Source organism: Martes martes, assembly GCF_963455335.1.
Source record: "Martes martes genome assembly, chromosome: 13".
Taxonomy (NCBI): Eukaryota; Metazoa; Chordata; class Mammalia; order Carnivora; family Mustelidae; genus Martes; species Martes martes.
In genome coordinates, this window is record NC_137901.1 from 13,021,067 (window position 1) to 13,047,270 (window position 26,204).

At 39.3% G+C, this 26,204-nt stretch overlaps 1 protein-coding gene across 1 annotated transcript; it reads left to right on the forward strand.

Annotated features, from left to right (window-relative positions):
- Positions 1 to 13,360: 13,360 nt before the first annotated feature.
- Positions 13,361 to 20,100, forward strand: SERPINB3 (serpin family B member 3; the record flags this gene model as incomplete). Its single annotated transcript, XM_080821600.1, has 7 exons — positions 13,361 to 13,528; positions 14,059 to 14,115; positions 15,334 to 15,462; positions 16,233 to 16,350; positions 17,179 to 17,321; positions 17,470 to 17,625; positions 19,278 to 20,100. The coding sequence occupies 7 exons, from the start codon at positions 13,361 to 13,363 to the stop codon at positions 19,677 to 19,679; spliced, it is 1,173 nt and encodes a 390-aa protein (XP_080677726.1). The 3' UTR covers positions 19,680 to 20,100.
- Between the last annotated feature and the right edge of the window lie 6,104 nt (positions 20,101 to 26,204).

Sequence of the window (26,204 nt, forward strand, 5' to 3'; positions counted from 1 at the left end):
CTCAAAAGTTCATTTCCCAAAAAAAAAAGTTTTTTCCAAGTTTTCTATACTACTCCATAGGTATATAGTTCGTCTTTACGCTACACTCTTTGGATTACTATAAGTTTGTAGTATGCTTTGAAACCAGAAAATGTAAACTTCGAAATTTGTTCTTCTTTTTCAAGATTGTTTTGGCTACTGGGGTTGCCTGAGACTACATATGAATTTTAGGATGGGTTTTCCTGTTTCTGAAAAAAGTGCTGTTGAAATTTTGATAGGGATTGCATTGAACCTGTAGACAGATTTGAACAGTACTGTTATTTTAGCAATGTTAACTTTCCTATCCATGAACACAGGGCATCATTCCACTTATCTGTCTTTTTAATTTCTTTCATCAATGATCTGTAGTTTTCATTCTATAAATCTTTGCCTACCTAGTTAATTCCTGGTATTTAATTCTTTTTGACACTGTTGTAAATAGATATGTTTTCTTAATCTCCTTTTCAGATTTTTCTTGTTCAGAGTATAAAAATACAAATAATTTTTGTTTGTTGATTTCATATCTTAAGAAATTTCTTCAATTATTTATTAGTTCTAACAGACTTTTTTGTGGAATCTTTAGGGTTTTTTACATACAAGGTCATGTCATCTTAAATAGGGAGATCATTTTACTTCTTCCTTTCCAATCTGAATGCCTTTCATTTCTTTTTCTTGCTTAACTGTTCTGGCTAGAACTTCCAATACTACGTTAGGTAAAAATGGAAAAAGAGTAACAGATTTTAGTCTTTCACTATGCAATATGATGTTAGTTGTGGGTATTTCATAAATATCCTTTATCATGTTGAGAACATCTCCTATTAAAAATTTGATGAATATTTTTATCAAAAGGTGTTGAATTTTGTCTAATAATTTTCTACATCATATGAGATGGTCACATGGTGTTTTTCCCCTTCATTCTATTAATGTGATGTAGCACATTGATTGATTTTCATATGTTGATCTATTCTTGCATTCCAGAAATAAATCCTACTTGGTCATGATGTATAATCCTTTTAGTATGCTGCTGAATTCAGCTTGTTAGCACTTTATGAGGATTTTTGTATCAATATTTATAAGAGATATTGGTCAGTACTTTTCTTTCCATAGTGTCCCTCTTGCTTTAATATCAGGGTAATGCTGTCCTCATAGAATGTGTTAGGAAGTAATCTCTACAGTGTAATTTTTGGAGAAGTCTGAAAAGGACTGGTGTTAATTTTTTCAATATCTCATAGAATTCACCTATGAAGGCACTTAGCCAGGGCTTTTCTTTATTGGGAGAAACTATTACTTCAATGAATACAAAATAAGACTACATTCCTATTTATAATCAGATGAAATATAATCCATCCACCATCCTGTCTATGAAAGATGCCAATCTCCTTCCCTGGATCCTCCCTCTCTTAACAACTTTAAGAACTTTAAGAAGCCCACAATTTAAGAATCCCACAATGTTTAACAAATTGAGGTGTGGAGGGGAATTGTCAGTCTTATCCTTGTTTTAAAGAACACCAGAAATCTATTTTGTCCCCAGGAAGTCTCATACTGTTGACTCACTGTTGCAGCCACTGCCACACAGTGTCACTAGTGGTGTTGCCTCAAATGTATAGCACCTGGTAGCACACAGCAAATCCAGAGATCTGAATCTTGCAACAGTGATCTCCAAATCTTTTGCTCAAGGACAACTCATAACTTTTGTTTAAACCTTCACCCCACAGGTTTTAGTTGACAACTAAAATTTTGGCCAAAATACAGTTACAAAGGATGTAATTTGTGTCATTTTATGAGATTGCTATTTTATTTTTTTTTATTTTAATAAACATATAATGTATTTTTATCCCCAGGGGTACAGGTCTGTGAATTGCTAGGTTTACACATTTCACAGCACTCATCATAGCACATACCCTCCCCAATGTCCATATCCCCACCACCCTCTCCCATCCCATGAGATTGCTATTTTAAAATAAAACTATTTCCTCACTCTTTTAACTCCATCCAATGGAATTTAACTATAATACCTACTACTTACCCATTTTTAAAACACATGAACAAGACCCTTAACTTCTGAAGATTTTAAATCATTCTTCTTCACATGGAAATTATATTTCCATTCCACTTTCTTCAAAGAAGTTTATCCTAATTAAATATTTTTATACTTTAAAGTCTTTTATTGATAACTTTGTCATCCTTTTCTCCAATACAATGTTTATAAATTTCAATTTAAAATGTTATTTTCCATGGATCATATTGCTTTAAACGTTTAAAAGATCTTTTTTAGATTGTGTTATCTATCACTACACTTACTATTAGTATAAAATTGGAGGAAAAAATTTGAAATTTGAAATATTATTAAATACAGAAGTTTTTTTTTTATTTTTTTAAAGATTTTATTTATTTACTTGACACAGAGAGAAAGAGATCACAAGTAGGCAGAGAGGCAGGCAGAGAGAGAGGAGGAAGCAGGCTCCCCGCTAAGCAGGGAGCCCGATACAGGGCTCAATCCCAGGACCCTGAGATCATGACCTGAGCCGGAGGCAGAGGCTTAACCCACTGAGCCACCAAGGCATCCCTAAATACAGAAGCTATTTTTAATTGGAGAAGCATCTCTTAATGAGATGAATCATAAGAAAATTTCCCTGTGCTTCTTCACTTAAGATAAAAATGTGTATTGCTAAAAATTCATTGGTTCTGCATCTAACACAAAATTTTGGACTTTGCTAGTAGGAGGTTTAACCATTAACCATTTTTTTAAAATATTTTATTTATTTATTTGACAGAGAGAGAGATCACAGGTAAGCAGAGAGGCAGGCAGAGAGAGAGGGGAAGCAGGCCCCCCACTGAGCAGAGAGCCCGACGCGGGGCCGATCCCAGGACCCTGAGACCATGACCTGAGCCGAAGGCAGAGGCCCAACCCTCTGAGCCACCCAGGCGCCCCAACCATTAACCATTTTTAAAAATGAAATAAAATGAGAACTCACTTTCACAGGAGGAAATATTCATGATGAGATTTGATGAAATAGATTCTATGTATTAACTGAATAATGCACACCACATCTGAAATAAATTCCATAAATTTTATCTAATGTATTTTAAAAATACATAACCCAAAAAAACATTCCAGTTAGTTTGGTATTTTCTTTCTGAGAGAGTCTCTGGAATAGGAGACAAGAATTTGTCACAATAAGTAGAAAAATCATATTTAGCGTTCAGTAGCTTATGAGGCGCTCTTCTGCTTTGGACTCCTAAGGAACACAATCTTGATAATAGTCAAAGCTTCCTTCAAAAAGCTGTGGTATTGAAAAATTGTCATTACTTCCACTGTCACCCTGACTTCGTTTATAAATATTCTTAATTCAGAACAACTCAGTATGAGCTAAAATACTTCCCTTCTGACATTCTGGTCTTCACAGTTTATAGAAGTCTGTATAAACCAGGGAACGCAGAAGCCCTATGGGTGGGCCTGTAGTATCTTGAGTAATCATTAGAAGATTGTCTTTGTTGTTCCTGGACATCCACTATAATAAGATTTGTGGTAAGTGACAAGTTTGCTTTTCTTTTGTGAAATGTGGAAGAATTGGGAAACCTGCCACTGGGAACACAGGACATTCTTGGGCATATAAATTTTGAAGAACACATGCATTTGAGATTTAGAAATTCTCACATAAAAGATTCTGAGGACACCTTTAGTTTTATTCAAATTTAAAGACCGCTGTTTTGGAAGATGTTTGGTTTAGGGGAAGCATCTCTTCCCTAGAACAGTCAGCTGTAAAGATTCCATGACTCACTGTCCTCCTTAGTGGCATTCATTCTCTCCTTCTCTCTCCTTCCTTCCTCCTCTGTCTTTCCGTCTCTCCCTACCTCCCTAATCACACCCTCCCCATGTGTAGTCTTCCTCCCCCACCTCTCCTTGCCTGGCCCCTTCCTCTCATCCTCTAACCATGCCACATACACCATCTGACCAAGGGGGCTAGGTCAGAAGTGATCCATCATTAAACACATCTTGCTTTTGGAACTAGCACTCCTATAAAGCTTTGGGAAGGGCTATTCACATGGCATGCTACTTTCCTTTACTATTCTCTCAGTGTCTACCCTTGAAACTAGGGCTTCCAGGGTCTCTCAACTGCTGTCACCGAAAGTGGTCCAAAAAACAATGGAGAAGTCAGAGTGCAGCTCCTTCTACACTTGTTTCATGAGGCCTAGGGTGAATAAGCACCACAGGAGCCATGACCTCAGTTGCCTGATACCATTCTGGCTAGTCCTTCAAGGCTGCTGAAAGTCCTTCCTACTGCCAGTGCCATGGCCTGCCCACTTGCTGTGTCAGTCCTAATACCTACAACTCTTGGCCCCAACATCCTCAGTAGATAATCATGAAGAAGTACAGTCTGGTGTCCATGGATTACCCAGTGTCTAGGATGTTCAAGTTTATTTAGGATCACATAGATACAAGTATGTTTTATATTTATGGAAAAATAGCTAGATGGTTTCTGCTCAGCTATTTAAAGTTGTTGGTTCAGCTAATGGGAGGGTTAACCGTAGTGGACTGAATAAGTACCCCCTCAAGACTTCATGTCTACCAAGTGTCTCAGAGTGTGACCTAATTTAGTTATAGAAATTCTGCAGATATAATTAGTTAAGATGAAGTAATACTGGCTTAGAGTGAGTTCTAATCCAATGGCCAGTGCCCTTATGAGAAGAGACACACAGAGAAAAAGGTCCTACAAAGACAGAGGCAGAGACTGAATGCACAAGCCAAGGAACAGTAGAAGTCACCAGAAGCTGAAAGAGGCAAAGATTCTGCCCTAGAGCCTTCAGGGGGAGTGTGGTCCTAATAACACCTTGACTTTAGAGTTCTAGCTTCCAGAAGTGTGAGAGAATAAATTTTGGTCATTTTCATCCACATAGTATGGGGTACTTTATGATGACAATCCTAGAAATCTACTACCCTGCTTGAGAGTGGAGAAGTTCCCTCTTGTACTTTCCAGCCTACATTTCTGAATTATCTTAATTTAACAGAGCAAGCATCAAGTATTTCAAGAATTTAAAAAAAAAAATATTTTCAAAGAAGTACAGATACTTCCAAACATCATTGAAATAATATTGTAAATCAAATTAATACTGACCAAAATTCAATTTAATGCCCTGAATTCCAGGAACAGTCCTTTTACATAAAGTACAATTAATTAACAGTTCTGTCAAGTGATCCTCCTAGTGTAGGGAGGACACTGCTTTAACAGTTTAAGGTCAGGAGTTTCTTGTGCAGTAGTATATAATTACTAGAAGTTGACTGTATCCTGCTTGGGTAATTGGGAAACTGAAGGGAGTGATAACTGTTCCTGGCAGTCCTGGAGAGACAGATGTTAAAGGCAGGGTCATTCCAGGAATTCAGAGGCTTGTTCCATAGGTAATGAGATGGGAAGCGTATGGTGATAGAATGGCCTTGGAATTTTGGCTCAGGGTAGGAGGTATCAAGTCACTTGCCACCCAAATGTAAAGGAACCTTGGCAAACCTCCCTTGTCAGTAAGCGCCTGCTTTGGGCACTGTGTTGGAGACCACTGACTTAGCCTACCATTAGGTCGCAGAAAATAACTAAGAACCTGTTGCCTGGAGAATGGGTCACTATAGAAGCCTTAAAAATGTGATGGTCAAATATATTATGTAACCATCCCTAAATTCAAAAGGAAGGTACATTCAAGAAGCATTCAGCCAAATATAAGCAGCCAACAATTGATTATTCCTGATTACTGCTAGATTTGGTGCACAGAAAAAACGATCTTTCCTTGTGACCCAAAGACACATTTATTCTACTGAAATATCAACAGAGCCTCATAATAGAAGACAGGGAAAGTAATGTAATTTTTCTGATAAGATTAAAAGGTACAGAATGAAATTTTAAAATAGGGCTGATTAAAATGATGTAAAATAGCAATCAATCAAAATGATATATATTAACCTAAAACTAATGAAAAGGAAGGGCTTAGGAATGGCACTATGAGATGGGAAGGGAGGAGAAAGCCCTAAACTGGGAGAGATGGACCAGGGAACTCATGGACTGAAGAAGTTAGAGTGGTAAGATGGCCGAGGTAGGCTGGAGAGGGAACGTCTACTGAAGACCCCAGGAGGACATGGATCTGAGGGGTGGCAGTGGGAAGGGGGTCAGAGATGTGGAGAACTAAAGGCAGAATTCCAAGGAAGATGAGTCAACAGTGAAAAATAATTCAGAAAATTCACCTCATCCAGTCAAAGACTGGATAAAGGGCCATCAGAAGACTATGAGGAAACTACCAACAGACGTCAGCAGGAATGTTTATGGGGCATAAAGGGGTTAGGGTACAACAGATTCAGAAATAGATAAGCAATCTGCACCTACCTGGCTAAACCTCAAGCTTGAAAGGACACAGATGTTTCTGATGTGGCTCAGGGTTCCTACAAATTATATAAGAATGGTTGGCTCTGAATGCTAATTAGCATCAATCACAAATATGCATTACATAAGACCCAATGACATTTCTATATTTCTGAAGCAGGTGTGCCTCCTAGTTCACCAGAACTACATTTCAATGATCAATCTCCCTACTTTCCCCATGCACACTGCAAAAAAAAATGATAGTTATACATTCTTTTCAACATGATTTTTCTCTACTGTACATTATGCTTGAAGACTGATTTATGTTCACTACCATAGGATATTCCATTACATGAGCCTAGCGTAATTTATTTTCCTTATTCTTCTATTAACATACATGTAAGTTGTTTCTACTTCTTGCAATTGCCAACTGTATGGCCATTAACCCCCTTATATATGTCTTCTCGAGCACAGCATGTGAGTACATCTAAGATATATTTAAACACAGAACTGCTGAATCTGAAACACATACCACCAAATATTACCAAAGTAGTTGACTAACATTTTCACCAGCCCTTCAACAATAACTCTCTTCTTCACACCAATCCGAAGTATTTAAACATTGTTACTGGCGTTAATTTCATTGTTGTTTTAATTGCATTTCCTAGAAAGATAAAGCATCTTTTTAAGATTTTATTTATTTATTCATGAGAGACAGACAGAAAGAGGCAGAGGCAGAGGCAGAGAGAGAAGCAGGCTCCCTAAGGAACAAGGAGCCCAATGTGGGACTCGATCCCAGGACCCCAAGATCATGACCTGAGCCAAAAACAGACGCTTAACCATCTGAGCCACCAAGGTGCCCAAAGATGAAGCATCTTATCATTCTAAATGTATTCTAGCTTTCAGTATTTACTTGTCAAGATCCGTGGAAGAGGTTTTTCAGATTTCAGTTGGATTGAATTTCCCAGGCCCATCGTAAGTAAGCAGCTAATCCCACAATCTTTAAAACTACCGTTGTGGCTACAGCAACTTAGCACCACAGCCACCTGATGTTCCGACACCTTGTTTTCCACCTGCACTTCGTGTCTTGCCTCCATCAGTAATAACTTAAAGCCACTATATGCCATATGCCAGTGTCCTATTTCCTCTCAACGTGTGTTTCTCAATATGTGAGCAACCTGATTCCAGAATTCCATTTGAAGATATTTTTCCTAAAGCAATTTACTTACTGTAGTAGTCAAGGGCCTAGCAGAAAACAAATGACACAAAGTGGATAATTCAGAAAAGTTTGAGGAAGAAACTATCCAAGGTATGGTCAGAGCTAAGAGAAGCCAATAAAGGGTGGTGAATAGCACAAGGCGAGCAATAGTAGGAGACACCACCACCCCTAGACCTAAATAGGAAGACGAGGAGTGATTACCAAAATCCAGGAAGCAGTTGGAGCTACAGAAAAGGCTGCCAAATAGCATCTGTGGCTTTTGGTAAAGAAATGCAACCATCCGTTGGCAGCCTAGCTGAGAGGAAGCTGGATGACTTGTTGCCTCCCAATAACCAAATGCAAGGGTCTGTCAGAGGACAAGACGCTGATTATGTCACCCTATGACTGAGCTTCCTGGAACCCACAGGTGGATGAAAGAATGTAGAGGAGAACTGGAGAAGCAAAATAAAATCCCCAGCAAACCCACATCCCATGTACTCAAGTTTCCCCAGCCTTCTAGAATTTTTCTCTCCATTCGTACTCTAGAGACGGCATCAACAACAATCAATGTTACTTTATGTGAAGCACATATTCAAACAGGTAAGAAACATCATGAATCCAATGATCAATAGGGCAAAAGACATTAGAAGATTTTCACAAAGAAGTAGCTTCAACTAGAACAGAGGTAAAATAAAATAAAAAAAAAAAGATGTAAAAAAAATAGGAATATATTCCACTTGTTGACAATGAAATAAAAATTTTGAAGTTAACCTGGAATACTGGGAGCATTTAGGATGAAGAGCTAAAACCATAAAAGGTGAAGAGGGAACAGATGACTTAATGAATAGTAAGGAGTAACACACAAGAGTGGGCACGTGTTGACGTACACGCACAAATGAAAAGCGAAAATAGGGCATTGAAGACAGGAAAAAAACAATGGCTAGAAAAGGCAGTGGAAATAAAAGAAAGAGAAGACCATGTTTCCTGGCTTCATGGTATGAAGATCGGGGAGCTGCCTCTGAGAAAAGATCCAGTGACATGCAGTCATGGGGAACATCCATTATTTCACTTAAAGCAAAGAGGAAGAGGAAAGGGGAGAGCCTGCACTGGTGTTTCTTGGCAAAAGAACAGGAATGCCCACATGAATCAGGGAAGGAGTTATAAGAGAACAACAAGGAACAGTTATGGATTTGGTTGAAAGCAGGATGACTGTCCTGGGTGGTGCTGGAAGTGTGGGAATGGGAGAAAGGGTGGAGTTCATATGAATCTGTCTTCCATGATATACTCACACAGGAGACCAGTTCCCTAACTAATGTCTGTATAAATCTTACTGGAATGAGTTCTCCTCTGTGAAATTCTTTTACAAAGCTAGTTAACCTCATTCTATGTTATTCAATGCATACATAGCTATATCTGTTTCTGCAGGGGATAGAGTAATTGGCAGATATTCTACCATTGGATGCTTCTTGTTCTCCACTAATCGGTTTCCCTGTAAAGAGACACACCATCTACCTCGTAAGAAGGAAGAAGAAATAAAATTCCCCTAGGATTTGCAATTTAACAAGTCACACCCTTCACAAGGAAGATTCAGGAAAATCAAGGAGATATTTCTTAACCAACCTATAAAGGCATGAGAAATAGCATGATGGTTCCTGAAAGTGTATTTCCTTCTAAGTTTTATTGGGTTTCTGGATTCCTGGAACCAATGATGTTGGTGTATCATTTAGAAAACAGCCAAAGACACAAGTTGGCAAGGAATCACACACAAAAACTTCCAAGAATGGCTGAGTGATCTGTGACACCATATGACATCAGAATGTCCTAACACTGTCGACTGCATGGCAGGAACGCTTTCTGGGAACAGAAGAAAATTATGAAAATATTTCTCAGTTGAGCCCAAGCTCTCTCTAAGCAAACTCCTGGCCCTTATAATTAGTCCCTTGTCCTCAGACTCTACTTCTGCATGACAAATCTTAGCAGCTAAGTCTCAGGGAATTTCAGCCTTAGTCAGAAGTTCCCTTAAAGGCCAATTTATACCACCTTATCACCAAATGTCTTCCTCCCACGCCCAGCCTGAGCTTCTTGCTTCTGTCCTATGAGATCAGGTCCCTTTCTCTTGGAGCCCACAGAAACCCCTCCCGCTCCTACTCCAGGAACCCATACTTCGTCTGGTGACAATGGCCAGTGACACAACCTTCAGTGAGAAGCTCCTATTCCCATGTTTGTGGGTCGTTTTCTCATCATTTTCTTCTAACTTTGGACCTACTCCTTTATTAAAACCCCAACAGTCTGTTTCCTCCCTTACCTCCACCCAGTTTCAACTCGGAGATCTGTTACATAACAATCTCACTCGGGGCTTCACTACACACAGAGGGATAGAAGAGACCTAAGAGCAGAATGGCCTAGCGGGGTAGGGAGATCCGCCAGAAAAAAAAACTTTCAGTTTTAGAAACAAAATTCCCATTCACCCTCTACCTCCTGTCTCCACCCTCTGTGCTTCTGGGACCTCGTTGTAGGTGAACCATCCTGTGAACTCAGGATGTGCTGAGACAAAACACTCTCTCCATGGCAAGTATTAGACAGGACCCACTATGACAACAAGTGCTAGGGACATATGCTGGAGATCGGAACTCCCATACCTAAACCCGTCATATTCAGGTGGGAATATAAAATGGCGCAGCCACTGGGAAACAGTCTGGCAGTTCACAATCAAACACAGACTTACTGTATGATACAACTGATTTCACTGCTAGGTATATACCTAAGATATTAAAACATATTATCTGCACTGAAATTTCTATATGAAAGGTCGTGTCAGCATCATACATAATAGCCAGAGTGAACAAAACCTAAGTATAGGTTCACACAGGAGTGGGTCACAGAAAGTGGTGTTCCCATATGATGGAACATTAGTCGTATGAAGAAATACATGCTACAGTGTGCTATGCCACGGATGAACCATACTAAGTGACGGGAACTTGATACAAAAGACCAAAATGTCATGCAATTCCATCTATAGGAAATACCCAGAATAGACAAATTCATAGAACAAGTAGATTCGTGGTTTCCAGAGACTTTGGTAAGGGAGAGATAGGCAGGAGTCTCTTTGTGGGGTGGTGAAGTTGTTATAGAATTAAATCATGGCAATGGCTGCACAACCTTGTCAATGTACTAAAAACTAGTGACTATTACATTTTTAAAAAGTGAGCCTTTTAGTAGGTGAATTATATCTCAATTAAAAATTTGATCCATGGTACAAACATCTACCACCCCCGGGGGCAGGCCAGGTGTGGGGCTAGATGCCCCATAATCACTACCCTCACACTAGCCACAGCCATGCCTCAGAGTACCATGTACTCTGGGGAAAAACTTTCTTTTGTCTGCCTCTTTTCCCTCCCTTCCTCTTCATTTCTACTAAATCCCAGCTTGGCAGAGCTGTCTGGGGGAAGGGAGCGTTGGGCCTGATTTGATTCTCTCTCTCTGAGCTTCACACACTCAGGGGAAATCACCCGGATATCATTCCGCACTCACTGTTCTTGGGTGTCCCAGGACGGAGCCCCAAAAGGGCATCTGAAAGACAAGCCTTCTCTCCTGCTGACTGTGGGGCTTAGTATTTGATTGTATCTCACCCTTTCTGATTTTGTAGAAGGACATTACCTCTTTTGAGAGTACAGAAGAAAAGGGTTCTTTGCATTTGAAAACAAGGAGGTATGTCGTTTCAAACCCAGAGTCTGTGCCCAGGGTCTGTCTAACATACTAGGGGTAGTGAATACACATGCAGGTTCCCAAGCCAGCTAATCTGCCTGATATCTCACCTGTGCAATTCACTACCTGCAGACACCCGAGCTTTTATTCAACTGCTTTGTGCCTCATTTCTGTCATCTGTACAATGGAGATAACAAAGAGACCCGCCTTAATAAGTTGTAAAAGTTGTAAATAGGTGAATACCTATCACTGCTTGGTAAGAGCCAAGTTTTTAATGATTGTACCTGTGGGAACGTCATGTATATGAGGGGAATAAAGTTCCTGATAGAATTAACCATGGCGTTCAAGGAACACCTTTGTCTCATTTTTTTCTTACAAGCAGTTGACTATGGTGCCCAGGCCATGACTGTGAAGCTGGTATGCTAAAGGGCAAGCGACAGAGAAATGTCACAATTCTGGAGCTCAGACAATTTGTTTTTTATTCATATTTATATAAAAATCTAGAAGGCTGCCACACAAGATGTTCCCTGTCTTTATCCATCTTTCTTCCCCCTGCAAGTATGTTAACACTGCAGGGTAAATGAATTTCCCACTGACCTTAAAAAAACAGGGAAAATCTGGGACTGGCTGCAAGGCGGCATGGATGGTAACAAGGAGGACTGCTCTCAAGGTACAGCCTTTAGGGAAAGGCAACAGGTTCTTGTTCTCCACGGACTCCTGAGACACTGCATCGGTAGCAACTTTAGACAGAACTCGAGCTATTTTCCTGGTTATACAGAATAATTACTAAGGAAATTGATGGGTTGAACAAGTCCTTTTGGAACTTAAGATAGAAATTATAAGCTTTTTCACTGTTTATGCTTGAAGTGGACCTTAAAGACATCCACATCCAAGAGAAGCCTCTTCAGGGATTATTTCCCGGTGGATGTGGCAGGGCCATGTGAGGAAGTTGTAACTCTGTCCTCGTTGGTATTAGAAAGACACCTAGCTGCCTCTCACAAGAGCCAATGATGGCAGGCCCACAGTTTTTTGCTGCAGGTGAGAAGGAAGTACAGGAATAGAATACTCGTGTTTTATTCTCATAAATATTTGGAGTTGATTCATATGATGGTTAGCTTGGTTAAGAAATCAAAAGTTGATTTACTTGAAATACTGATCACGAGGACTAGAAGGTGGCAGGAGAGAGCTATATATTCAGGAGTTCAATGTTCACCACACACAGGCTGAGAGGCTCCCTGCCCACCTCTGCTTCCTCCAGGAACACAGGTATGTGCCTCCTGCTGCTCCGGCTCAATAACAAGGATCACTTCTGAAAATAATGGCAACGGCATTTTTTCTATCATGCATCTATCTCAATCTGTGTGACTGTATTTTACTTATTCTGCCAGGGTAAAATTGAAGTATCTCCTTCATTTGATTTATCCCTTAGCTAATTTATTTCTGATTAAACAAATGCTCCCTTAGGCACACATGTGGTGGGGAGGAGAGTCTCTCACTCGCAAAGAACCCGGAGTGAAAAGGCAGAGAGGTGCCTCATGGGAGCCGGCTGAATCTGTGCTGGGGTCTGTACCAAAGCCTTTCCTACCCAGGCCTAGAACTGCCAGTGACAGAAGAAAGATAAAGATGTTCTGTTACTTTTTCATGAAAGCTTTTTTTTTACATAGTAATTTGATAGTCATTTAATTATGAAGTTAATACAAATACGTTGAAAGAGGGTTGAAAAGTAGAAGAAAAACTTTAGTTGCCAGAATCTCACAATCCAAATATAAGTCATTCCTTTTAAGAAAAGTTCATTACAGGGGCGCCTGGGTGGCTCAGTGGGTTAAGCCTCTGCCTTCAGCTCAGGTCATGATCCCAGAGTCCTGGGATCGAGCCCCACATCGGGCTGTCTGCTCCGCAGGGAGCCTGCTTCCTCTTCTCTCTCTCTCTGCCTGCCTCTCTGCCTACTTGTGATCTCTGTCAAAGAAATAAATAAAATCTTAAAAAAAAAAAAAAGAAAGAAAAGAAAAGTTCATTACAGACTAAACTTCCCTTCAGTAAAGTCATAAAATGAATCTGATGCTTTTTCCTAGGAGTTCCAGATCTCACCAAGGTCACCATGAATTCACTCAGTGCAGCAAACACCCACTTCGCATTTGATCTGTTCCAACAGTTCAAAACATCAAAAAAGGATGACAACGTCTTCTACTCCCCTCTCTCCATCTCATCAGCATTAGCCATGACCTTCCTAGGAGCCAAAGAAAACACTGCATTCGAAATGGAGAAGGTAGGTGTCCGCTTCCTATACCCTGACCAGCTTAGACTGATTTCTCGGCTGGCTTGCATGCAGGTGACCACAGATCTGGCTGGGCAGCACAGGAGACTGAGCAAGCCTTCCCTTGACTCGCTGTGCACAGAGCCGTAGGGGGCACATGCCCTCCCCAGGGCTCTGCCCCATTCACTTCCCGTGCCTAGATTTACTCTGATAGCTGGGATGAACTCTCACAATCGCACAACAAACAGAGGCAAGGCTTACAGGGAAAAGTAATGGGAGAAGTGATGCACTGACTTAAATTCATTCAAAACATTTCATGTTTTCTCAGCAATAAATAATGACACAGGATTCCTTGTAGTGTCTGGTTTTTTCAAGGAGCAAATGCTTACACTGAACTCTCTTTTTCCTTTGTTTAGTATTTTGGTTTGGTTTTGGTTTTGGTTTGGGGTTTTATTTTGTTTGGATTTGGGTTCTTTCTTTTTTTCTTTTTTATTTCCCAATCTTTTGAGTAATTTTCTTGCCCCACTTCCTGTCTCTTCCAGGTCCTTCACTTTAATGAAGTCACAGAGAACACAGAAGGAAGAACTACAACAGACAATGTGAGTCACAGAGTCTTGGGTCTAGTAGGAGAATTGCATATTCAAGAGGGTCATACTTTAATTTAGGAATTTCAGATAGTATGTGAAAAGCCCATTTTTAAGAACTATCTTAGGTAAAATACATTGGACAGAGTTGTATCTCATTTCGTATAACATACTTATTTATTTCATACTTTTGTCTCCCGAAGGGAGATCAACACTGTGCCTAAAGAGCTTCAAATTCCTGGTTTGCTGTTCACCAACAGGGAACATGAACAAGACACAACCACTCTGAGGCACAGTGACCCCATCCCAGTAAACTGGGAGTAATAAAAGAATCTGTCTTAATGTATACAAACAGATGCAAAACATTATAACAGTGCCTAGATTACTGGAAACCCTGATAAATTTTATGTATTATTATGTAGACTAATAATAATTACAGTAATCACAACACTGTTTCTAAAATAATATAATTTTAATTAATTCATAAGTGGGATTTCCACATCCAAGCACATTTTAGAAAATTATTAGATGAGATATATAGTTATAGCCTTAAGGTCTAAAACTCTTAGCTAGCAAACAGAAGGCTTTGGATTCAGACAGACCTGTGTTCAAAACTTGACTCTGCTACCTGCATCCCTTTGGAAAGTTTATTTAATTCTGAGTTTCTTGTTTTCATCTGAATAGGATTAAAGACTTAGAGATACCGATTTAAAACCCTTACCACTGCACATGCTGCTTCTACACTTAGAATATGATATCATTAATGAAGAGCTGTAGATCATGGTCAACAGGTCTTAGAAGAAATACAATCTAAGAAAGTAAAGGGCTTCATGTCATACTGTAACTGAAATATATAAATTCAATATTATCATACTATTAATGGCTGTTAAAATTAAATGTGCCTCTAGCCCTTAAAGACCTTAAGTGTAGCTGGGAAGCTTAACCTCTTTGTACCAATTAAAAGACAATCCAATGGCAGAATCATGGGGTATCTATAGTTAAAAAGTGAAAAGATTGGATTATTCAAAGCAGGAAGAAAGAATTTCCTGGAGGAGACTGAATGTAAGGATTCTGAAGAATATTTAAGTAAATCCACCAAAAATCAGGGAATAACAATGAATATCATCTGTGGGACTACCAAACTTTAGCTTTGGATCTAATAGTTTACATGGGGTTAGTATTTATATTTCCATTGACAGAGAATGCAGTGAACCTACTTTTTTATATTTGAAGGTTGAAAAGTTGGGAAATGTGCACCATCAATTTCAAAAGCTTCTGATTGAATTAAAGAAACCCACTGATGCACATGAACTGAACATCACCAACAAGCTCTATGGAGAAAAAAATTATCAGTTTCTTCAAGTAAGTTTCATCTGGCCTGCCACATCTTTAATCTGAATCCTGGGTCCTATGTCCTCCAATGACCAAATGGGAGAGACTGAAGCAGATGAACCTGGCTGACCCACAGGCAGAACATTCACACAGGGTACAAGATTCCCTTGCCTCAACTATACCAAATGACGTGCCCTAGAACTGGGTAATCCATCAATATAAAGTGTGGGTTTAGGGATTACTTCATAACCCAAGAGGGGGTTCAGCAGCAAAGGAAGTCATGAGATGCCCCCAATGATCTGACACCATTCAGTCACACAGTGTAAATTTTGGTGGGCAATGACCTAGAAAATGTACGGCTACTGGGATACTGATGAGAGGGCAGGCGTGGTGAGTCTCTATGGGAAGTTGGGAAAGTGTCAGGGGATACTGAGTGCCCAGAATAGAAGATATGAGTAAAAGCAAGAACCCTATGGACTGGTAGAACTGCTGAGGAGTCCCAGAAGCCCACCATCTCCTTTAGAGCACCATGCTTTGCAGCTTGCAACCTACAGCCTCTTCTGCCCCAGCCTATGTCCAGAAGATACAGCTTTCAAAGACCTCATTCTTGTGCCAGCCTGTACTTCTTTTTCACATTACCCGCACGCTGTATAAATTAAACATGGGCAAGACAATGTAGATTCCTTCAGGGTCTAGATTCCTGTACCATATTTTGTCAAGATTGAAGATAACTAACTTGGGAATATATAGTTATGGATATATTACTCTTAATTCTTCCTTTCTTCCTTCCCACATCAAAGGAGTATCTGGATAATGTTAAGAAATTTTACCTGAGCAGTGTGGAATCTGTTGATTTTAACAATGCTCCAGAAGAAAGTCGTAAGAAGATTAATTCCTGGGTGGAAAGCCAAACTCATGGTAGGGTATGAGAGATCACCCATAAGCCACTTTTTTTTTTGAGTCTCTGGAATGTGTAAAACCTATTCTTGACACCATACGGGGTGCCAGTGGGTTGAGGGAGGTGGCTTTGCTGAGAGGCTGGAGGAGGGCACTACAGATGATGGAATGGTTCAGGTAAATGTGGAACGCAACAGGGGAACCCAGGAGGTATAAAAGAAAGACAACTACAAAGAAACACAGCTGGCAATCTGTGTTTGCTCATAGCCATAGATGACAATACCTCTGTGGATCCCAAGACTCTGCTCAGACCCCATCTTGGTTCACATCCTTTAAATTCTCAAAGTGGAGAATAGAGAGGAAGACAACCTGATAGCACAGGGCATGTGTTTCAGGTGACGGAGCTCATGCCCTTTGTCCTAAAGAAAAATCAAGCCCTAGTTCCTCAGAGCAGTAAGCCCAAAGCTGAAAAAATAGAAAGGAAGGGAGAGAAGAGGGAGGAGTGAAGAATGAAGGCACAGAAGAATTCGGGGAGAGAGCGAGGGTGGGAATGGATATGCTACAAGAGTAGCTGAAATCAATGCATCCATATTCTGTGTGAGATGACTGAAGTCACCCAAAGACAGAGCATCTGAACACCTTTCCCAAAGACAAGAAGGGGTGTCTCCAGTGAGGGTAACTCCATCAAGCTGGTGCCACAAGGAAAGCTGCACCTCAAGAATTACTGCTCACAGTCCCTAAAGTGGTGACTTGTGTGAATAATTAATGATCCACTGTAACTTTCAAAGCATCTTCCAGACAAACCACTTGTACCTTCCCAGCAGACCTTTGATTTTCTTTCTTTTGCAGAAAAAATCAAGGATCTGCTTCCCAAAAACTCTCTTGAGTTTACTACCATGCTGGTTCTGGTGAATGCCGTCTATTTCAAAGGACAGTGGGACAACAAATTTGATAAAAAAAACACTGTGGAAAAAGAATTTTGGCTGAACAAGGTATAGTAATTTATTTATAATAATGTAACACAGTCATAAATGGAACGTTAAAACTTTGGAAGGAGGATGTCTTTGGTATTCTCAATAGTATTATCTTCTTTTGACTGATGCCTCCCTTGGCATTTGTTTGCCACATTAATTACCACAGGATACAAGCAAACCTGTGCAAATGATGAAACAAGTCAATGTTTTTAAGTTCACCTCACTGGAGGACATACAAGCCAAGATCCTTGAAGTACCATACAAAGGCAAAGATCTAAGCACGATATTGCTGCTGCCAGATGAAGTGGATGGTCTGCAGAAGGTAAAATCTTGTACCTCCAATTCTTCCACTATTTGCCTGATTTCCTAGTAGTACAATGCTTGTATAGGCTGTTCATTGAAGTAATGCTCACAGATTGGCGGTGGTGGCTAACAGGGTTCAAGTACAGAGTACATAGTTTCTTCTCTGCATACAGCCTAAAAAAGAACTGTTAAGGAGAATCTGGTACCCCAAAGAGTAAATATCTTAAATATCACAGTGTCATATGGACGAATATACAGAAAATCTCAACATCACAGGTCCCATTAATATTCTGATGAAACTATGAAATGTCAGTTCAGAAGAAACCTACCTAGGCACACACATTAACATTCTGCAACCATAAGAACTTCTAATATATTCCAGTCTATTTATTTGAAGACAAGGAAATGAATATTCATATGTAGGTGACACATGGAAATATTTGCAAGCTCACTCATAAACAAAAGAAGCAAATTAAAACAACAAAAGGTACATTTTAAATATCAAATCACAGTAGTCTTGTAGATAATAGACAAACAGATTTATCTTGATGCCTACTTTTCAGTTTGGAAGTATTCTGTCCCTAAGAACTCAAAAGTCATTTGGAGCCTCATTGCTCAGAGTGGGAAAAAAAAAAAAGGTGTGTGAGGGGATTATAATTTTCCTCTTAAACCTGTTATAATAAAGTTAATATATAAAAATACCAAAGGCAAAGATCTAAGCAGTAAGGACTCACGCAGTCAGGACTTTCCAAACATGGCAGCTTCCAATGACCCCAACAGCCAGTCATGCTGCTAAAGTCACAGTGAACTTGCCGCACCCAAAATAGATACAGTGCTAACAGTGGACCTGGAGATCCTCAGGGAAAGTAATACAGCAATACATGTGAAGGGCATGACAGTATTCATACTCCAGCTCAGCAATCCTCATTATCAATGACATCAGAAATCCCAGTCCTGGGGATTTTGACCTGAAGTAACTAATCCAAACAAGGCAAAAGCTTTTGGACAGAAGTGGCTCAACACATTGAAAAATTCAAATTTTGGCACATCTTTGTATTACAAATAGTTTAATTTAGGGACTGATACATAGTGAATGCTTAAAAATATTAAGTAAAAATATATACATCTAATATCAATTTAGAAGTAGTATTGTGTAACAATTTAAACTCAATTAGAGAAATATATATCTATATAAGAAATATTTACAAATAGTCAAGCAAGAAAAAGGAATAAAAGTAGTGCCTACACAGTAAAAATTATTTCAATTAGGATGTACAAAATTATGTACACAAGGATATTAACAAGAGAAGTCCATTTGAAAAAGACGCATGTCATATATGGAGAGTTTTACATACAGTTCATCTCTTACAAAATAACTTTATTTAATAATTCTGTTGTATGCACATATTGTGCATATATATAGACATGTATAGATATTTGCACATTTATGCTTATATATAACAGTCATGAATACATAATACATTTTTCAATTGTATAATATGTATTTGTGACTGTTATTTTTGCCTGCTCAGATAAGATGTGATAAACTGAATCTCTGCATTTGCATTTACTGCTTAAATAAAAGTTTTCTACGATTCAACCCAATGTTAAATAAATCGTGTCTGACATCCAATGAGAATCACGTGAGCTGTTTGTTTTCCACTGTTGTAGCTTGAAGACCAACTGACCGCTGAGAAACTAATAGAATGGACGAGCTCACAGAACATGCGTGATAACTATGTGGATTTATACTTACCCCGGTTCAAACTGGAAGAGACCTATGACCTCAAGGACACACTGAGAGCCCTGGGGATGGCGGATGTCTTCAATCCACAGAGAGCCAACCTCTCAGGCATGACAGGGACGAAGGATCTCCTGGTATCTAAAGTCATACACAAGTCCTTTGTGGAGGTGACTGAAGAGGGCACGGAGGCTGCAAGCTCTACAGCGGTAGTTGTTGATGTCGGATCACCACCGACTCGTCCTTTCCATTGCGATCACCCTTTCTTGTTCTTCATCAGGCACAATAAGACCAACAGCATCCTCTTCTTGGGCAGAGTCTCTTCCCCTTAGGTGCAACTACCCTGCTGCTACTAAGAGGAAATTCACAGCTGTTCCAGTACAGGGACTGCTAGAAACAACAGCTTCTCTAATTCTTTTTCCAATCCCATCTCATAGCCACTAAGAATGTAATGGTTGAAATAGCACATCTGTCTATCTCTCCCCTTCTATAAACACATGTAAACCTACTTCATCTCCCAGTGGTAATTCCCCTTTGGACAAAATGTTCAACATAAGATAAAAGGATGTTTTAAACCCTCTATCTTCTACCAAATTTGAAATCAGATCACCTATTTCAAAAATCATACCTACTATTCAAACTTATTAACCTAGATACCCTCACTTTTTTGGATTATGTGATATCTGGAACCCTTACATGTCTAAATTTCTTTTATGAAATACATTATCAATAAAGCAATTATTTATTCATATTATTTCTTGCTTTTTCTTTCTCTCTTTTCAATAAAGTACAAATTGGCCTACCACACACAGGAAAGATAACTTAGAAATATATTGTCATATAAAAAAGAAAATTCAAAGTAGGAGTAGAACATCATAACACTGATGGTAGGTTGGTACCAAACCATGAAAAGCTCTGTAGCCCATGTTAACAACTTCCTATTTTACCCTAAAATAAACAGAAAGCCATTATAGGTTTCAGTTGTTTGTTCTCCAAAGAGGAGAATGAGATCATCATATCTGCATTTTTAAAATATACTTCTGGCTCTTATGATATGAATAGATGAGAGGAAAGAACAGCGCAGACACAGTGAGATTAATTAGTAAGCCATTAGAATGTCAGGAGCGGTGCTAAGAAAACAGATATGTAAGAATTATTTAGAAAGTAAAATGCACAGGATTCTAGCAACATATCATGGGACAGAAATGAGAGATGGAAGCCAAAAATGATGTCCGAGACTCTGGCCTTCCCAATCGGTTGAATGGAAAAAGATTTTGTTTTGGAGAGAAGAAAATATTCTGGGTTTAGGTCTATATTTGCTGAAGTTTAATTACTTTTGAGACATCCAAATGGATGCACTTGAACATAGAGGAGTCTGGAGCTCAGATGCCGGATATGATCTGAAGCTCTAAACGTGTCATGCCCAATATAAGTTTTACCATGTTTATTCAGGAACTCTAAAACATGGTTTTAAAAAAAATAGGCACCTAGGAGAAGGAAAGGAAATGTGAATTGGGGTAAATCGGAAAGGGAGATGAAAGATGAGAGACTGTGGATTCTGAGAACAAACTAAGGGTTATGGAGGGGAGGGAATTGGGGAGATGGGTTAGCCTGGTCGTGGGTATTATGGAGGGCACATATTGCATGAAGCAGTGGGTATGGTATATAAACAATGACTCCTGGAACATGAAAAAAAATAAAATAAAATTAGAATGTTAAATTTTTTTTCATGGAGTAAAAGCATTATCCATTTATATTTTTCCTTTTTTGTACTGTGATATTTATATATTACTTTGACTTTATCGATTATATATATAAAGCCCAATATAAGAAAATGTTTACACATGCACACACACACACACACACACAAAGCATGTGCCTTCAGCTCAGGCCATGATCTCAGGGTCCTAGGATTAAGCCTCGTATAAGACTCTCTGCTCAGAAGGATCCTGCTTCTCCCTCTCCATCCCTGCTCCCCTTGCTTGTGCTTTCTCTTCCTCTGTCAAATAAAATAAAATAAAATAAAATAAAATAAAAATGTATCTCAAATGAAAATTATATGAAAATATAATCACCTCCAGGCAATTAACAAAGTGATGCTATCTGGGGTATCTGGGTGGCTCAGTCAGTTAATCATAAGCCTTCAGTTCAGGTCATGATCCCAGGGTCCTGGATTGGAACCCCAGGGTTCTGGGATCGAGCCACACATCAGGCTCTCTGTTTAGCGGGAGCCTGTTTCTCCCTCTCCCTGCCACTCCCCCTGCTTGTACGTTCTTTCTCTCTATGTCAAAAAGTTTTTAAAAAACTTTAAAAAGGGGGCACCTGGGTGGCTCAGTGGGTTAAAGCCTCTGCCTTCGGCTCAGGTCACAATCCCAGGGTCCTGGGATCGAGCCCCACATCGGGCTCTCTGCTCAGCAGGGAGCCTGCTTCCTCCTCTCTCTGCCTTCTCTTCCTTCTGTGCTTCTCTGCCTACTTGTGATCTCTGTCTGTAAAATGAATAAATAAAATCTTAAAAAAAAAACAACTTTAAAAAAATAAAATGATGCTATCTAACAGAAAGTTGTAGCCACATATAGGCATATTAAAAAAAAAAAAAAAAGGCACCTAAAGGCAAGAACTGATCCCAGGGAGAGAGTATAAAGTGATAAGAAAGGAGGACCTAGAACTGACTTCAAGATATGTCAATACATAAACATCAGGTATTGACAACTTTTAGTTTTTAGAACACAGCTTTGCTTAAGGGACTGTGTTCAGTCCAAATCCCTCTCAGGCAGTACTGAATCCCCACTGATTTCATAAAACATGAACTTTAGAGGATCTGAGCAAGGTCTAAATCTTCTTCAGCAGAATTCGGCAGCCCAAGAACAGAGCAGAGGAAGTAAACATTTCCCCATACAAGTATGAGATTTGGTCAAGGCAACTCAAAGACTGGCGGGAGAGTAGGTAACATTATAAACCATGTGGTGAATGGGCTGGGCAGGGAAGGTAAGGTGGGAGGCAGTTGCTTTGATGAACAAGAGGCACTGGGGTACCTCATGAGATTGAAGAAAAGAAAGAGAAGAAGTTAAGCCCAGGACCAGGGACCGTGAAGTATATTTTAAAAGAAAATTTTAAGCAATAAATAAACTCAGAATGCCACCATGGGTGTGAACTAATTTCTAACGATTCAATGAAGTTTAAACTTGTATAATGTTTGGGGGGGGGTTGAAGAACTGATTGTTGGGACCCTTTAGATCGCAACTTTCAACTACTTGTTATTTTAGTTGGGTTTTTTTTTTAATTAATGTATTATTTGTTTCAGGGGCAACAGGTCTGTGATTCATCAGTTTTATATAATACCCAGTGTTCATCACAACACATATCCTTCCCGATGCCCATCACCCACCACCCCATCCCCTCACCCCACCTCCTCTGCAGCAACCCTCAATTTGTTTCCTGAGATTAAGAACCTCTTATGGTTTGTCTCCCTCTCTGGTTTCATCTTGTTTTATTTTTTCCACTCTTCCCCTATGACCCTCTGTCTTATTTCTTAAATTTTGTATAACAGTGAGATTATATGATAATTATTTTTCTCTGATTGACTTATTTCGCTTAGTATAATACCCTCTAGTTCCATCCACATCATTGCAAATGGCAAGATTTCATTCTTGATGGCTGCATTATATTCCAGTGTGTGTGTGTGTGTGTGTGTGTGTGTGTGTATGCGCGCGCGCGCGCATGCGTGTGTGTGAGAGAGAGACACACACACCACATCTTCTTTATCCATTCATCTGTTGATGGACATCTAGGCTCTTTCCATAGTTTGGCTATTGTGATTTTAGTTGGGTTTTTTTAAAGGAATGTTATAAGAGCAAACAAGATATGATAAAAGCCCAAAGGTATTAGGGTCAGGTCAAGGAGAGGGCATGACTGATAGCTAGTTATGAGAACTGAAAAGCTTTGCCTATATTTTAAGGCCAGAGAACCAACTACCTCCATATTGTGGCCATATACAGAGAAATTGATAGACAACTCAAATCTTGTATCTTTATTTTTAAAGTAATACATTCTAACTCATTGAATAAAACAGAATATAATGAGTCTATACTGATATAAAATAAACAAATGATAAAATTAAAACTTTTATAAGGAATGGTTATTTATATGCTTTCAAGGATTCTCCCAAACAGAACACCACCTCACACCTCATAGAGTGGCCAAAACTTTGATCTTCATTTTAAAAACCGGCCATATCAAGTGTTGGAGAAAATATGGAACAAAAAAAAAAAAAAACTCTATTAAACTCTATATGAACTCTCATCTTAATACTGGTGGGGAACACGGAAAGGTACAGCCACCTTGGAAATCAGTTTGGTAATTTTCTGATAAAACGTAAACATTTACTTGACATGTGATCTAGCAACTCCACTCTCTGATACTTACCCCAGAGAACAGAAAATATGTGTCCACGGAAGGACTGTATACAAATGTTCACAGCAGCCTTAGTCAGAGGGGTCAATAACTGGAAATAACTCAAATGTGCATCAGCAGGTGAATGGATAAACAGTGGGACCATACTCGGTGGTACAGAGGAAGACACTACTGACCCCCACAGCAGCATGGGTGAACCTTCCCCACACCGCGCTGGGCCAAAGAAGCAGAACAGAAAGAGCACGTAATGTAAGTAATTCCACCTATATGAAGTCCAACCTGGGGTGACAAAAAGCTGATTAGTGGTTTCCTGGGGCTGAAGCTGGAGAGGATACTGATGGTGAATGAGTCCGGTGGAAATTTCTGGTGGAATGAATGCTTGCTTTACAACTTGATCAGCTAGTGGCTATCCAAGTGTTAATGTTTTCAAAAGGCACTAATGTGCACACTTAGAGTGTATGCATTTTGCTTAATGTAAATTATGCCTCAAAAAAGTGGACAGAGGAGAAAAAGGAACAGAATTGTACAAAATATAGTGACTACTGCCTCTGGAAGTACTTGAGTGGAAAAAACTTAAGTATGTTTTTAAGAGCAACTTGGGCCAATTCTCAATTTATTCATATATTTTTAACCCTATTTAATTACATGCCACTATTCCTGTCATATGGAGCAAGAAGAATCATGAAACTGAAAAATAAAAAGCAAAATTCTACAATGTGTGATCTACTAAGCTGCCTTTACTGATTGAGACATTAAAAATTACCAATTTTAATTTTAATTTGAGATTTGAAAGAGTTTAATGAGAAAATTCATTTCTAGACAATTTTCCATTACATATCATTGGATAAAATACACTATTTTAAAATTTAAAGCTATTTTTATGTCAGTTTTGGATACAATTTTCACAATAGTCAAAGATGAAAGCCACACCTCACCAACTATTTCTGTTTATCGATGGAAGGATAGATACCTTCTTCCTTTATGAAACGATATCATCCTTTTCTGGGGAAAACCCTCAAAGTACAATCCTATCGACTCTATCAGAATGGGGCATCTGTCAGAATTACTTATGCTGTACACCTGGGAGCTCACACGGGTGGCCAGCGACTATGTAACAAATTAATGGATGATTCAGTCAGTTCCCTAAGTCACTTGGGAGCCCATCATTTGTTCTATAAGAACTCATTTGTATTTCTATTACAAAAGACATAATAAACATCAAAAAAAATGTGTTATCTGTCTCACTGTGTGCAGCATAGTGTAGGCCATTCAACAAACAATTATTCTGTACCTACAATGTGTCATCCTGGATTAGGTGGTAGGTTCTCATATACAGGGTGACCAAAAAAATAAATAAATAAGCCAAGCATCCTAAAAGCCAGAATAAGGGAACTGAATTCAGAACACAAGTGAGCCAGAACTTGGAGAAATGCCCCAATCTTAATGACCAAGGCAGAGTTGAAGGTCTGGAACAAGACTAGCAGTATGAATGCAACATATTCCATGGAAGTAGCTGAGATCAGTCAGAAAATAGCTGCTGGGCAATCAGAAAACTAGAAATCTGAAAACTTAAGGATCCCATAAGAAAGGCAAACTTCTAAGTTCGGGAAGACGTTTTATAAAAGACACAAGAGACGAGAATTCACTGAGGGTTCTACCCTCCCAAGTGACTGTGTATGTGTGATTCCCCAGAGGACAGGGCTGTCTCAGAGCACAGAAACCCAGTCCCTGGTCTTCTAGAATCATAATATCTAAAACTATATTGTCTCTGCTCCTGATCATTGTCTACCCAAATAGGTGGAAACCAGCAACACACATAATCCAAAATATTGCCCAAGATGATTCATATTTCACGTGAGACTGATAATGCAATTGTTTTCTCCCTAAGAAGGACTCTTTCACCTAAAGTTTTTATCTAACAGTAATTTTAAGAAAAACAATAGCTTCCACTTTAAGTGGTCAGACTAAAGTGAAATGAAGATAAATTGCACAGGACAAATGGAGCACTATCTGCATTTTCATCTCTCTGCAGTAATGTTTATGCCCACCGCAAGAGGAGCATATCAATGACCTTGAATACACATCGAGACAGCTGAGAACACACCCTGCAGGGACAGGCTTTCCTGATGGCAGTGAGGGAAAATCTGCTTGGAGATGCAGAATGCACCACAAATATAGTATCATAAGCAAATATTTTTAAAGCCCAGGGGATTAGTCAGTGTGAGCTTGGTGAGCCAGAACTTTTAAACACCCCTGATGGGCTTAATACACATACTGGTGCCCTGGAACACTCATTTCCAAATGCTGATGTAGAGATGTAAGACAGGGAGAGAACCGCTGCTCTACATGAAATCAAAAAAAAACACTTTAGAGCTAATGAAATAGCAGCTTAGGTTCCAATATGGTGGCTAAGGAGAAGTTGGCCATGCTTTGGTCTCCCGGCAAAG